The 14909-nt window shown below is 44.8% G+C and overlaps 2 protein-coding genes and 1 pseudogene across 2 annotated transcripts; 1 reads left to right on the top strand and 2 right to left on the bottom strand.

The window, feature by feature from the left end:
* The first annotated feature begins 1230 nt into the window (after positions 1-1230).
* On the top strand, positions 1231-6077 carry LOC102716560 (acetolactate synthase small subunit 2, chloroplastic-like). Its single transcript, XM_040520693.1, has 12 exons — positions 1231-1620; positions 1750-1963; positions 2801-2884; positions 2999-3067; positions 3155-3238; positions 3316-3474; positions 4107-4193; positions 4479-4583; positions 4661-4783; positions 4862-5014; positions 5360-5425; positions 5787-6077. Exons 1-12 carry the CDS (start codon positions 1403-1405, stop codon positions 5868-5870), a joined length of 1446 nt encoding a protein of 481 aa, XP_040376627.1. The 5' UTR covers positions 1231-1402; the 3' UTR covers positions 5871-6077.
* Positions 6078-9293: 3216 nt separating this feature from the next.
* LOC102716837 lies at positions 9294-10753 on the bottom strand (annotated as a pseudogene).
* A 441-nt stretch (positions 10754-11194) lies between these two features.
* LOC102705412 (outer envelope pore protein 37, chloroplastic-like) lies at positions 11195-14593 on the bottom strand. The gene is made up of 6 exons (XM_015833176.2): positions 14058-14593; positions 13789-13878; positions 13121-13288; positions 12946-13040; positions 12207-12327; positions 11195-11534 (listed from the first exon to the last, which is right to left on the bottom strand). Exons 1-6 carry the CDS (start codon positions 14538-14540, stop codon positions 11403-11405), a joined length of 1089 nt encoding a protein of 362 aa, XP_015688662.2. The 5' UTR covers positions 14541-14593; the 3' UTR covers positions 11195-11402.
* Positions 14594-14909: the final 316 nt, after the last annotated feature.

Raw genomic sequence — 14909 nt, forward strand, 5'->3', positions numbered from 1 at the left:
CTCGAAAAATACGTGGCATCCGTGTCATGCATCTTTTTGGCCGTAGCGATGGCATCATCGTAGCGACCTCCGATATGATCTACGTACCCTTCGCACGTGTGTAGCGCTGTTGCTCGCATGCTCGCATCACACATGTGTAGCACTGTCACTTGCAAACAGGGATCGGTGGCACGTACACGGTACACCCCAAAGGCCCAAACCGATCCTAAGAAAACCTCACAGATACAGCCATTTCGACGCATCATCAGCGACGAGCCGAGTCTTTTCTTTTTCTGAAGATAACCATACTGACACACATGATTACATGAGTCATGAGAGCATAGAGCGACACGGAGACTTAAGGGTCTGTTAAGGGAAATTTTATTTTTCTGAAGATAACCATACTGACACACACATGATTACATGAGTCATGAGAGCATAGAGCGACACGGAGACTTAAGGGTCTGTTAAGGGAAATTTTAGATTCCGAAAAACAGTTGCTTGGTAGGAAGTTTCTGAGAATCTAGAAAATCTCATAAACCCAGCTTCTGAATTCTTAGTTTATTTTTTAGAATTTGTAACTACAGATTCTCAGAAGTTGTGGATCGTTTGGGACAGCTTCTGGCAGAAGCAATTTTTGGAAAAAACTGCAGCTAAGAGAAGCTCCCCAAACAGGCCCTAATCCATATCTTCATGCCTATATATATATATATAAAAGTTAAAACTTTAATTTGGATTTAATTCAAAGATTTTCTTTATTACATTTTATTTTCCAGCCATTACTTAAAACACATATAAAATTTTATTCATAACTATTTTTTAATTAAAACTGAGTAGTTTTGGTTACTTCGTTTACGTTAAATACGCTATCGGTATTTTAACAGATGATGTCATTAATTTTTTGACACATATTTACCATTTGTTTTATTCAAGAATTTTATATAAATATAAAAACATAAGTTATAATTTAAATATACATCGTAGTAAATCAAATAACAATGAAAAATAACTATATATAATTTTTAAATAAAATGATTAAACACGTATAAAAAATCAACGAAAATAGGCAGAAGGAAAAAATGAGAGGCTGAGCTAGAAGCAAGCAATCAGCTCAGCCGCCGGGGCAATCAACGTCGCCCAAGATACCCAAGATACCATAGTGGGTTGGTCCCCCCCACGCCGCGCCCCGGCCCAACGCGAAAGCAGGCCACCCGTGACCCATCGCCACTTCCGCCAGCGCCGGCTCGCACGCGCAGCGCACCGTCTGTCTGCGCCGCCGCGGGGGCCAGACCGGTAAATTCCACCCGCCGCCTTCGCCGCCCCGCATAAACCCTACCGCTACTACCACTACGGCTAAACCGAGTGCCCACTGCCCACACAGGCACACAGCCCACTGTCAATTTCAGACCAGCTTCGAGCCTCCATGTCCGTCGCTTCCCCGCACCACCTCCGGCCGGCGGCGCCGCTGCCAGCGGCGGCCTGCCGCGCTGGCGTCGCGGCGTCGCTCCGTCCCTGGTGGCCGCGGCCGCGCGCCCGCCGCGGCGCCGCCGTGGCCTCGTCCGGCGCCGGCGGCGAGGCGGCCACCTCGGCGGTGACGGTGGTGAGCGCGGCGGCGGCGCCCGCGAGCGCCGCGAGGGACACGTGAGTAGCTTCCCCGCGCCGCAATGTTGCTTTCCCGCCTGAGTTGATTTCAATCGTGGCGCTGTTTGCTCCCCCTGGACTGACTGACTGGTGGGTTGGTGCGGGTGTGGTTTTGGGGATGGGGTGCAGGGTGCGGCGCCACACGATCTCTGTCTTCGTGGGTGACGAGAGTGGCATGATCAACCGGATCGCCGGGGTGTTCGCCAGGAGAGGGTACAACATCGAGTCGCTTGCGGTGGGGCTCAACAAGGACAAGGCCATGTTCACCATTGTCGTCTCCGGGACGGACAGGGTGCTCAACCAAGTTATCGAGCAGCTCAACAAGCTTGTCAATGTCTTGAATGTGAGTTCGTTGCTCCAAGATTTGTCAAAATCGTGCGAATTAGATTATTAGACCTTAAACTAATTCAGCTGGCCATTTCTAGAGCTGATGAGCTTCCAGCCCGTAGTAAGATTCTTTGATAGCGATTGGTGTCAACAGAATAGTGGTGGTGAAGATATCACTGTGGAATTAAAATATATCTTCTGCAAAGAGCCGAATTTCTACAGTATCGACTGTGTTTGTAATGTGCCTTGCTCTTGAGCATCTATTGAACCTGGATGTTACGAAGGGCAGAACCTTTTTTTCTCCTAATTTGTTCAACACATTAACCCTTATTGAGAATCTTCTAAGAGTTTAGAATAACAAACTCTTTCTCTTTTCCATGATTTTAATGCTAGCTATATTGAAATGTCAAACTTGCATTTTATCATGTACACCTGTATTCTGGTTAATGTAATGCACTCTATTTTTTCTTATCAGCATGTTTTTTGCAATAAAATCCAGGAGCGGTAAAATTAAATTCAGTGCTTTCGTTTGTAGCATAATAACCATGCTTTCTACTATACCTCAAGTATTCCTGAGTATTTTGGGCTCTTCACTGAGCACCTGAGTTATAGCACAGTAAACGTTACTGTTACATCTGATCAATATGTGAATACTGCCATGAAAACTTGTTTAAATTAGTTGCATTGTGTTTCAATTTGTTGAAAATTTTCATTGTTTTCCCATATCTATCATGTGGTCTCTCTCTTGTGTTTAGACAAAGCATCCCACTAGCAATCAGTTAATTCATGGTCCTTTTAACCTCTCTTGTCTTGGTTTTATACTCCTTAATTCTCTTGCCTGCAAAAATTGCAGGTCGAAGATCTATCTAAGGAACCTCAGGTTGAAAGAGAGCTGATGCTTATAAAACTTAATGTTGAACCATATCAGCGTCCTGAGGTAACATGTGCTGTTGACTTGTTATTTGCACTGTATCAAAACTTTGTGTAGTGAATTGGCAACTGGCATGTTGGAACTTACTTGTACTGGACAAAATGTTGTTATGATATTCAGGTCATGGTTTTAGTTGATATTTTCAGAGCAAAAGTTGTTGATATTTCAGAGAACACACTTACCGTCGAGGTAAAGAGTAAAGACTCATTATTTCCAACAGGTTTACATATATGTTAGTTAACATGCCTTTTGATGCGTATTTGATCAATGCTGTAGGTAACTGGAGATCCTGGCAAAATTGTTGCTGTGCAAAGGAACCTCAGCAAATTTGGGATCAAAGAAATTTGTAGAACGGGAAAAGTACTTTCTTGAGCATTTGCTATTTACATTTAGCATGCATGCATACATGTGAGTGCTAACTCTTTTTTTCACCTCAGATTGCTTTGAGACGTGAAAAAATTGGAGCAACCGCCCGTTTCTGGGGATTTTCTGCTGCTTCTTACCCAGATCTCATAGAGGCATTGCCCAAAAATTCTCTTCTTACTTCTGTAAATAAGACAGTCAATGGAAATTTTGATCAACCATCCAATGAAGGGGTATGTTTCTTGTACTTTAAATGGACTAAAAAATCTCATGAATCCTTCATATGGTTCCATTTTATTTTTACATAATTTGAATGATTGGCTGCTTATGTTGAGATAATGCATATTTCTCATTACAAAAACAAATACAGTTGAACTTCGATGTTGCCAATATTGGTTCCTTAACAATGCAATGCTATAAGCGATAATAACTTAGTGCATAAAGACAATTAGCATGTTATAAAGGTGCTATGTCTCTGACCTTATTTCATTTAAATATTTACCTTCAGTCCTATGAGGTGTGAGTTCACTGAAGGAAATATAACTTTTGGTGGTGAACTATACTACTTTCAGAAGCAAAAGCACATGCGGATTATAATTACAGGTGGAGTGAGTCATTTAGGGATTGCTGAAAATGTATATACTAGCACATCATGTTACTGGATGGGAGTATGAGACTTATCGATACATAAGCAGGCACCCCCACATTGTTCAAGTTTTGGTAGAGCATCCTTGCATTAATATGCTAATGTATTTCATGGGCACAAATGAGTAATATAATGAGCTGTATATGCTTGTCTATTACAATATGTATGTTGTTAATGATTCCTGTAACATTTGCTCACCTTTACTATTTAACTGTTCAGGGTGATGTCTATCCTGTGGAACCTTATGAGAGCTCATCCATGAACCAAGTACTTGATGCTCACTGGGGCGTCCTTGATGATGAAGATGTAAGTTCTAAAATTCTTAGTTTAGATAAAAGCACTATTCAGTTGGTGTCAAGTTCCATATAAACTTTGGTAGTTTGGTAACAATGTCTAAACTTATGCTGTATGTATCCGAAACCTAATTCCAATGTGACTGCAGTGAGTTTACAGATTCCATCTTCACAATCAGAAACTAGTCATATTTATAAATAAATGTCTGTACTTAAAGTAATAGTTCAGTGTTAAAAATGCACGTTAATGTATATTAAGGATGCAGGTGCTATGTAATGATGGCTTTGTTTGGTGCAGTCAAGTGGACTTCGATCACATACTCTATCCATCCTTGTCAATGATTGCCCTGGTGTTCTCAATATTGTTACAGGGGTCTTTGCTCGCAGAGGCTACAATATACAGGTTTTCTGTATTGAAAAGTTATATCTTACCGGCAATCATGCCTGATTGGTTGTTAACAACACCATATTACTGGCCAGAGTCTTGCTGTAGGCCCAGCTGAAAAGGCAGGCCTTTCGCGTATTACAACTGTTATTCCTGGAACTGATGAATCTATTGAGAAGTTAGTTCAGCAGCTTTACAAGCTTGTTGATGTGCATGAGGTAAATCATATGCAGTTTTCTGGTGCAATCATTTGTTGTAGTAAAGTCACATTGATTCAAAACTTATGATTTCCGCAGGTTCAAGATATAACTCACTGGCCTTTTGCCGAAAGAGAACTTATGCTTATCAAGGTTTCTGTGAACACTGCTGCTCGGAGAGACATACTAGATATTGCTGAAATATTCCGGGCAAAACCTGTTGATGTTTCTGATCACACTGTTACATTACAGGTATTTTGCTCAATTTTTTGTGGCTAATGTTGCTTGTCATTGTGGAACTTTACTTTATTAGCTTAACCAGCTTCATGAATGAAAGACACCAGTTTATGTATTACTATGTAATAACAACGTGATGGCATATAATTTTACACAGGTGCTTTGCATGAATCTTACATGAAATGCTGTATGCCATTTTTATAGGAATCCTAGTTATATTGTGCTTCACTGTTTGTGCTGCACAGAGCCTACAGAAACACTGAATATTTTACTGTACCACAACTGTCATTTATTCATTTAATGCCTATTCAAATTGCTGTGGGACTTATAGATAGTTGATAACTTGCTGCTATTGTGCAGCTTACCGGGGATCTCGACAAGATGGTTGCATTACAAAGGCTGTTGGAGCCTTATGGCATCTGCGAGGTATATCGAATTCTTCTGGCCTTTCATTCACCTCATCTGTTTTACTGTTGTCATGTGGCTGTGAAACAGAACCTAACTGAACAAATGATGTCAACAGATTATCTGTGCAAATACCGCTACAGTACCGAAATATTTCCTCAAATACTCATTTTCTACATGGATACTTTGCCACAGACTAGACATGAATTTTTTACTATCCAAACCATTTTTAATCATTTGCAATCATCCACTTCGTGTTTGTGATATGCTAGCGCCCCTTTCCGTTGAGAATGCAACGGATGCGTAAGCTTTCACAGCCATGCTCGCTGCGTGACTTTCATCACTGATGTGTTGTTTGTTACTCATCCATGGAGTACGACAGGTCGCCAGAACAGGGAGAGTGGCGCTGGTTCGCGAGTCCGGTGTCGACTCGAAGTACCTTCGCGGCTACTCCTTGCCGCTGTAACCTCCTGTGTGAAGAAAAGCACAGTAATAAAATGCTTCGTCGGTTGGTTGCTACTTGTTACAGCAGAGTGTAGTCAGGTTCCGTTTCAGCCGTGTTGTTTGTTGTGAGATGCTGGTTTTGTTGTTTTCGTTCCTTCCTCTCTGTAATGCGCCAACCCGCTGGTTTGGTCCAAATAAAGATCATGATGCATTGGTGCGAGTTCACCTAGGCGATGTTATCCACTGACAGGCACACTAACCAGCATACATTCACCATGTCACACCAACCAACAAACATTCACCATGTCATAAGCAATAAAAAGGAGAAAAAAATACACTTTGCTCGTAATCTCAGTATAAGAAATGTTACTAGTAATTATACTTCTCACTAGGTTGTGCGGCAAGATCAGATAAACGTGTGTCGGTGAGTGGGCTTTATATCAAGGTGTATCGGGCCGGTAGCCTTGTGGACTAATGGGCCGTTATCCGGCCGGTAGCCTTGTGAACTGATGGGCCGTACGGCCCAACAACGGCGGTGGGATGGGAGGCTCGGCCTGGCAGTGGAAAGGAAGAGAAGAAGTATCCGGGTTCTTCCGGTGGTTGTCGGAAGCTGGGAGCTCGGGATCGATCGATCGATCGCTCGCAGAGGGGGAGAGGGAGGAGCGGTCGGGAGCCGGAGGAGGAGGAGGATGACGCGGGGGAAGCAGAAGATCGACGCGCAGCGGCGGAACGCGGAGAAGAACCAGAAGGCGAAGGGGTCCCAGCTTGAGGCCCGCGCCGTCGGCCTCAAGGTCGTCTGCCCCATCTGCAAGGTGACCGACCACCCTTTGATCTTCCCCCTCCCTGCGCTTGCTAATCCCGCCAGTAGATTGTACGCCTGCCGGATTCTCCCCGGCCCTAACGCTAGGGGTGGATTCATGGTTGTATTGCGGTTGAATCTCGAGTGATCAATTGGCTGCCTTGCGTCTTCGTCTTGCCCGGCGCCGTTTTTCTTTTCCTGAAGAGAAAATAGGATTACATAGTGCGAGTATGGGACCATTTGAATCAATGATCGTGGGCCAGAATGTCAAATGATCGAACCACGATTTGTGATTTGTGTAGTGCAAAAAAAAAATCAAATCAAATCAAATCTCTCTGGAAAAACTGGGAGTTAATTAGGAAAGTTCCGTAGGAGATAATTGTGTATTATTGCATCTATTTCCTCTCTCTCTCCGAACACTGCCTGCCAGGGATGGAAGTGGAACTAGCATGATTACATTATCCGAGCATTGCCATTTGCCACTTCTGACTATGTGTGCTATGGTTGAACATCAGGAAGGGTTGGGAATGTAGCTCTAGGGATTTTCAGTTTTGATTACATTAATTTGATGCCTATGTAGTTGAGAGTAGAGATCTCAAGACAAATCACTGGGAAAGCTGCATCTCAGCATCCTATAAATTTCTGGTTGGTGCTTATTAGCACCACAATTTCCCCCTTGGGGAAAATACCACACTGCTCATATCTTCCATCTGACCTATTTATATTAAGTCCTGCTAGTTGTTGATGTGAATGACATAAATAGCATTATGAAGCCTTTGTCCAGTGTATTCTGATTCCAACCGATGAAGCAGCCCAGCATTAATCCCAATTAGAGAATGGTCTAGATGGAATATTTGAGCAATCATATATTTTTTGGGGCAAAATTGGTTCTAGAGCATTGGAACTTCATGTTTTTATTTCGTAGCATCTAAAGTTATTGGCGCACTTTAATAGCACCAAAAGTTACATCCGTTACTCATTTTAGTATCCTGTCCAAATTACTGTTACCTCTTCCGTCCTTCCCTGTTTTCTTCTCCACTCCCCTCTTCCTTCTCTGTAGTAGGCGAGCTCCACAGCAAAGCTGTAGCGCAAGCTTGAGGGCAGCAGTGCTTGGGTGGTCAAAGGTGCTGGGCAAGCAGACAAGATTGAGCTCTCCGGTGGATGAGTTGCAAGATGGTGTGTTTGGGCGGGCATGGTGGCAGTGCAGTACTGCAGTGGACACGAGGTCGTGTATGGTGACGCGTCTGGGCGAGATTGAGCAACTAAGCTTGATGACAGCTCGTGTATGGCAATGGTCCATAGCTGCACAGGCAAGCTCAAGGTATCTGGCACTCTGGCATCTTGTTCGTGTCCATCTTGATGTGGTTGGATGACCACCCACATTACTACCTCAGTTTGTATGTGACCACTTTGATCTAGAAAACGGGGATTAGCTAGCTAGCCAGCAGATTAAATGCTGGAGCAGCTGTCGTCAGCAAATTCTGGAGCTGATGTAGCTTGTGTATGGCATGACGATGTCACACGGACAACTGTTGACAGCGGATTTGAGCTAGACTCTGGTTTGGTTGGTGTTTAGGGTGAAGCAAGGGGTAGAAATAGAATTTCACACGTGTGTCTAAGTCAATTGTCATAGTGCCAGACTGGAGAAAAGTGATGGTATTGCTAAAAATTTAGAACAGGGGGAACTTTGAGTGCTATTGAAGTGAACCACTAACTTTTAGTGCTATGGAACAAAAAAAATTTTATCTCCTATTTTGCTTATGTTTTGAGGAAAAAAAATTCTGGTATTAATTGGTACTAGCCGAAAACTTGTGGTATAGATACGTTTTGGGTCACTGCCTGATCTGAGCTAGAAAGATTTCATATAAACGGCAACTGCAACCCAACATGAACCATCACCAGCAAGTGTTTCACTAATCACTATGTTAACTCTTGTATGTGCAGCACCAACTTAACGAAATATTCTCTTATGTGTGTAGGTTCAACTGGCAAATGAGAAACAATTGATTGACCACTATGGATCAAAGCATCCCAAGGAAAAACCCCCAAGCCCATCAGAATAATTTGTGTTGGTCATAACGCAGAAACATAAGTTCTGCTTGTTCTCCTTGAGATTGTTCGACCATGGACCTCAACTGAAGTTTACTCTACAATGTATGCAATTTCCTCATGCTTCTGGCTAAAGCCCTGATAAGCCTTCTATGAGGTGTATCTTATGATATTATGATATCATATATTGCTAAACGCATCTCCCAACTGCATGTGATAGATTTGTCGGATAAGAGATCGTTGAATTGTTAATAAAGCTTTAAAAGTGTTTTCCACTTCTGCTTCAGTATAATTTGCATCACGTAGACCCGGGGATATGTAAGGCCGCTGGTTAGCTTTCTCGTATATACAAAGAAGTATATCGATTCATCTTCAGTAAAGCAGGAAGCTATGCTACTATGTACATTCCCCTTGGACAATCACAAGCCGTGCAGTTATGCTTCAAACATAAGCACAGCTCTAGTACTCAAAATCCAAAGTAAATTGCAAGCCATCGTAATAACTCAAAAAAGGGGGAAAAAATGATATTTCAAGTTCCAACTCGAAATTAGGACACGAAATTCGTTGCTGGATTTTGAGATCAATTTCTGTGGGAAAATTTGATGGGCAAAATTGAAGAACACAAGAGAAGAGATACCGATACCGCCAATTCGCAGGTAGCATGATATCAATAAATCATGGATTACAGTATTCCACTTCGTAAAAAAATGTGGAAGCTTACATTAGTTCCATCTGATGCAATTCTAACATTTGTACCCTGCTACATTATCATCACTAATCATCAGGTTGCGGTTGCACCTGCACCTAATCACATACTAGTACGGCCTACTGACGGGGGAAATTGACAGGTGCAGGGGACGCGAAGCCCTTGCGGTAGAGCAGCTCGGCCATGACACTGTAGGCGTGCTGCGTCAGGTGGATGCCGTCCCAGCTGAGGCGCTCCTCGGGCTTCGCACACACCGACGTCCCCGGCGCGCCGCACATCCGCTCCATGTCGAAGTTGTACTTGCCGCCGTCGCCCGCGCCGCAGGACGCCTTGGTCACCGCCGCGCCGTCGAACCCCATGTCGCGCGCGCCCTCCAGCATCCGCACGTACGCGTTGAAGTAGTCGGCGTACGCGATCGTGGCCTCCGGGTACGACCGCCGCAGCTCGCGGATCCCCTGCTGCAGCAGCACGTTGTGCATCTGCGCGAACAGGTTGAGCCCCACCAGGCAGCCGTTGCCGTCGTACGCCGCCGCGTCCTCCTCGTTCACCGCCTCCAGGTAGCTCGGCACGCACCCCAGCGGGAAGTTGCCCGGGATCACCACCCGGGTGGCGCCCATGTCGAGCAACTCCCTCGCCGCGCTCGTCACGGACCGCACCACCTCCGGGACGAGCACCATCGACTCCACCACGCCGGTCATCATGCGCCCGACGTCGGCGACGCTACGCCCGCCGCCCGACGACGACCGCGGCCGGTTCACGGCGAAGGCGTAGTTGTAGTCGTTCCCGCCGATCTCTCCCACCATGACCAGCGCGTTCGCCAGCTTCTCGCGCGCCTCGGCGGGTGATTTGGTGGTGGCTTCCATGAAGTCCTTGAACCGCTGGAGCTGGACGCTCAGGGAGCTGTTGGTGTGCGGCGCGGTGACCCCGATCCTCCTGAGGGCGGCCGTGTCGAGGGCGGTGGCGCCGGTGACGGCGAAGTTGGCGCCGTGCGTGAAGTCGGCGCCCTTGTCGAGGTACGGGTTGAGCAACGGCAGCCCTAGATCCTTAGCGAGGTAGTCGATCATCAGGTACCCGTCGGAGCACCGTCCCGTGGCGCCGCCGATGGCCGCGCCATAGGGGGCGCCACAGTGTGCTCCATCATGTCACCGCCAGGGCCAGCGCCTTCGCGAAGGAAGTTCCCGGTGTCCGAAATGGAGTCCCCGAAGTTGTAGATGGCCGTGACACCGTCCACCGCCACCCCCTTCGCCGCTGACGCCGCCGCGAACTTCCGCGGAGCAGGCCTGGCCTGGCAAGTGCCAACGAGGAGCAGCGCCAAGAACGCGACGAGGAGTGGGTGAACCCCAGTCGCCATGTCTCCCTCGACGCAGGAGCTGGTGGTGTGGATGGTCCGTGGCATGGCGCGTCCCTCTATTTATGCCGCCGGCTGTCTCCGATTTCGTTCTCGAATCGAAGAAACACAGCTGCGACTGCGCTCGCGCGTGCATGTTCGAGGACGGGTCGGAGTAGGCCTCAATAGATAATCCGATTCGGATTCGGGATAAAAATGAGGAAAATCCGAGGTAAATTCGGAAAAGTTGGTCAGGTTCTCGAACCTCGAGAAAAGGAAAGGGGTACATGTGAGCCAAAGGAGCGGTGGTTAGTCATATTTACAGACAAAAAATAACTCATGAATAAAAAATTTATATACGTATTAAGATCTAAAACAAGACTAGAAAATAAATTTTAGTAAAAAAATCCTAAAATCAACTATAAATTTAAGATTAAAAATTTGAACTTTAAATATAAGCAGAAATGAAAAAATTGGACGCAGATTGATTCATTTTGGACCGATGACCGTTATGTACAGTAGGCAGAATTAACATCATAAAAATTGGAAATGCTCCATGGGGTATTTAGCGATTGATGTCCTACGCAGCTTACAACAAAATGTTGGTGGCCAAAGCCTGAGTACCCAACAGGCCAACACTGGTATCTCCATACAAGGGGAGTACTGCACCAAGCTACAGGTCCCACCTTTTCTTCACACGGAATAGGAAGGTGGGATTCCGGAAATTGTCCTGAGGAACTTGAAGCATGAGCTGAAGTTTCGTCTTCATCGGTGCGGTCTTTGCTTTGCCGTCTTCTTGCCCCACCTAAACATCAAATAAACAGAGACACGAAACTCAGAATTGCTCAGAAAAACAAACTAATCTTAGGCTATCAGAATTGAGAAGACAGTGGTAGCTTCAATGTACAAAACTTTTATCTATGATGGAAAGTCAGGCTTTGCATGTTTTGGCCATAGAAATGTCGTAGACTTGTAGTTTTATGATATTATCTAGACAACCCAGCTGTCATAAAGCAAATGACCAAACGGAAAGCCAACAATATTATCAAAACATTAAGATACACCATACACAGCATTGCTAATATTAATTATTGATCCAATCATCAAAATATGAAAATATACAAATGCAACACTTCCACGTGCGCACGACAAATATAGATGGCTAGCCTAGCCGTAGTAAAAATGGATGGCAAAGAAAATGAGGAAGTTAGTATGGTATAGAAGGATGGTTCACGAAACCAACCAACAATTGAATTTTGCATGTATGTGCATTTTTAGGGTTTCAGATTTAATAAACAAGAAGTTTCATAACCACACATGATCTGTATTTCAGGTTTGGATAAGAAAAACTTTGATGAGTTTGCTAAGAAGAAATCCTGTTTTGTAACTTGTTTTCTCTATAATTCACTTACTTGGTACACCAATAGTAAAGCAAGCTATTCAGGCACAACAAAATGAGGCAGCTGTACATACATACCCAAAGGGAAGCCCATCCAACTCGCACCTCAGAATCATAACCAGTTTTCACTTTGAAATTTTTACCAACTGTGTGCTTATAAACAGCATTCCAGTAATCAGTATAGAAGTTATAACGATAGCTGAAAAGGGGAAACATGCATTAAGTCATCAGGAACTAAGCTACTTACTAGATATCAAAGATAATGTGTCAATCATAACCCTTGTCTAATTGGGTAAAGCTGCAGATTTCTTGCTCCAAATTTTAAATTGGCAATATGCTGTTAATGCTCAATACTTCTTAAAAACCATATTAAACTGTAATGTCAACATAAATAATAGGAAATAATTCTTGGTTTATTTAATGATGCTAACCTAGGTGATAGCCTTCATCACTTTGTGACAAAAAAACGCCGCCAGACAGTCATTTTACACTTGAAGTATATAAGATTCATGGACATCTTGCGAACACACATGAACTTGTAGATATGACAAAGTTATCCATAAAATGAATCAGAAAAATCATGCTAAGACATGTCTTCGAATTAGAAATACCTTCAGCATCTGCTATTTTCTCATCTGAAACTTTCTTGATGTTTTCACTAATGAGCATATATAATTGTCAAGAAAACTTTGTGAAAACTAGCAGCCAACAAAGCATGGAGTTTCTTGCATGAATGTCGTGGACAAAAAGATCAAACCAGAGACAACTCAAGATAAATGATTAATGGATGTCATGACAACAATCACAATATGCTGACCTCAACTTATCAGAAGGACTAAACCGCCTTTTGAAGTCTAAGGATACTGCATTGGAAGGCAGGGATACACTGGGAATTAAAGTTAGCTCATCGTCCTGAAATAGAGAATGTATGATTGGAATCAAATAAAAAAATAGTCTGAAAAGAAACCAAAGCGAAGGATTAGATAAATCACCTTATAACAATATCTTAGATTAAGATCATTTTCATAGTACTGGGCAGTAAGAATGCCGTCCAAGAAATCAGATTTTGCAATCCCAGAAAGAGACAGGTTTTTCTCGTCTTCATTTCTAATCTCTTCAACTGAAACTTGACCAATAGGAAAGTGGAAGGTTGCTCTTGGCTGCATAAAACAATCAGGATTTTATTCTACATGTAACAGGGTTTATATCTGATATGCTAGTAAAAAAAAACGAAATATGCATGAATCCTAGTCACCAAAGAGCATATTTTCTATGAACCCTCCAAACTGAAACTTTAGGATACATGGTCTACAGGATGCAGGAGAAATATACATAGAAGAACATATAGAACAGTACCTACAACAAGGAACTTGAAATGACATTTGAAAAGATGAGCGACTAATCAGCATTTTTTTTATAGCGTAGACATTTTTTTAAAAATCTGAACTAGTAACAGTTCACTGAGTTCTGAGGGATAAAAGTGATCTGGAAGCTCATTCAGAATCAATGGCTAAAGTGCACTATAATCACTACAAAAAAATGAAATATATATTTGTAAGGTATAACACTGACTGCAAACCTGGTATACGACCGCTGAACGTTGACAGAACTTTGACCAAACAAACCAAAAAAGGTCATGTTCATGAAACTTGGTACTCACCAGACCATTGTAAGGCACCAACGATGATAGCTCAAGTTTATAAGATGGATCCCCCAGCCTAGTGATCACTGCGACTTCTCCTTGTTTCTCCTGAAAATCGAAAAAGGCCCTTGAAAATCTGGTCAATTGAACGGAGTTACGGTACTTGAATTGAGACCCTTTCTCGCGAATAGATTAACAAACGCACGCGTACATCATAAGCATGGATCAGCTGAACAGCACTTGAGGGCTCAATGCGGTAAGCAATCCAGAGATAGCAGTGTCGTTACCTTCACATCGTGCGAGCCGCGGAGCTGGACGGCGCCGCCGGGGAGGGAGGCTTCCCCGCGGAGCAGCGCGTTGCGGGCCTCGACGTCGTACAGCACGGCGAAGTTCTTGCCGATGAGCCCCACCACGGGCGAGGCGAAGAGCTGCCGCGGGTCGCCCTCCCCCTGCCCCTGCGGGTCGCTCTGGAACGAGAGCCGCAGCTTGGCGAGCCCGCCGGCGAGCTTGCACGACACCTTGTGCGCGAACAAGGCCTCGTCGCTGTCGTACTCCGTGGTGACCCGGAGCCCCGGGCGCCTCCACCGCGGCGCCACCGCCTCCGGGGCCGCCACCGGCGGCGGCGGAGGGGGAGGCGGCGGGGGAGGAGGGGCCGGCGGGGGCGGGCAGAGGAAGTTGAAGGGGCAGCGGAGCCATGGCGGGAGGTTGAAGGGGTTAGGGTTCTGGGAGGTGGATGAGGAGGCGGAGGTGGCGGTGGTGGCGGCGGCCATGGGCGGAGGACGCGATGCGGGAGCGGCGGTGGAGAGTGGTGGGAAGAATCGAATGGAGGAAGAGGGAAGTTGGAATTTTTGTGGGGGTGGGGTGCGGGAGGCTGGAATCCTGGCTCCTGGTTTTTTGCGTTTACAGCCTTGGGATGTTGGAATATTCTGCTTCACTCAGCTGGGCAGTAAAACGGGACTGCCGCTCTTACTGTCCGGTCCTACCGATATTGCTGCAGGAAAAGGTTTATGGCTTTCTGGCAACTGTTTTTAATTTGGTTCCGGAAGTTTCAATTTGGTTGTGGACTGCTGCTTCTGTTTCATGTCGCAAGACTCTATATGTGATTATTTGGCTTTCTTATTTGTAAATAAAAGATAATT

Source organism: Oryza brachyantha, chromosome 2 (genome assembly GCF_000231095.2).
Source record: "Oryza brachyantha chromosome 2, ObraRS2, whole genome shotgun sequence".
Taxonomy (NCBI): domain Eukaryota; kingdom Viridiplantae; phylum Streptophyta; class Magnoliopsida; order Poales; family Poaceae; genus Oryza; species Oryza brachyantha.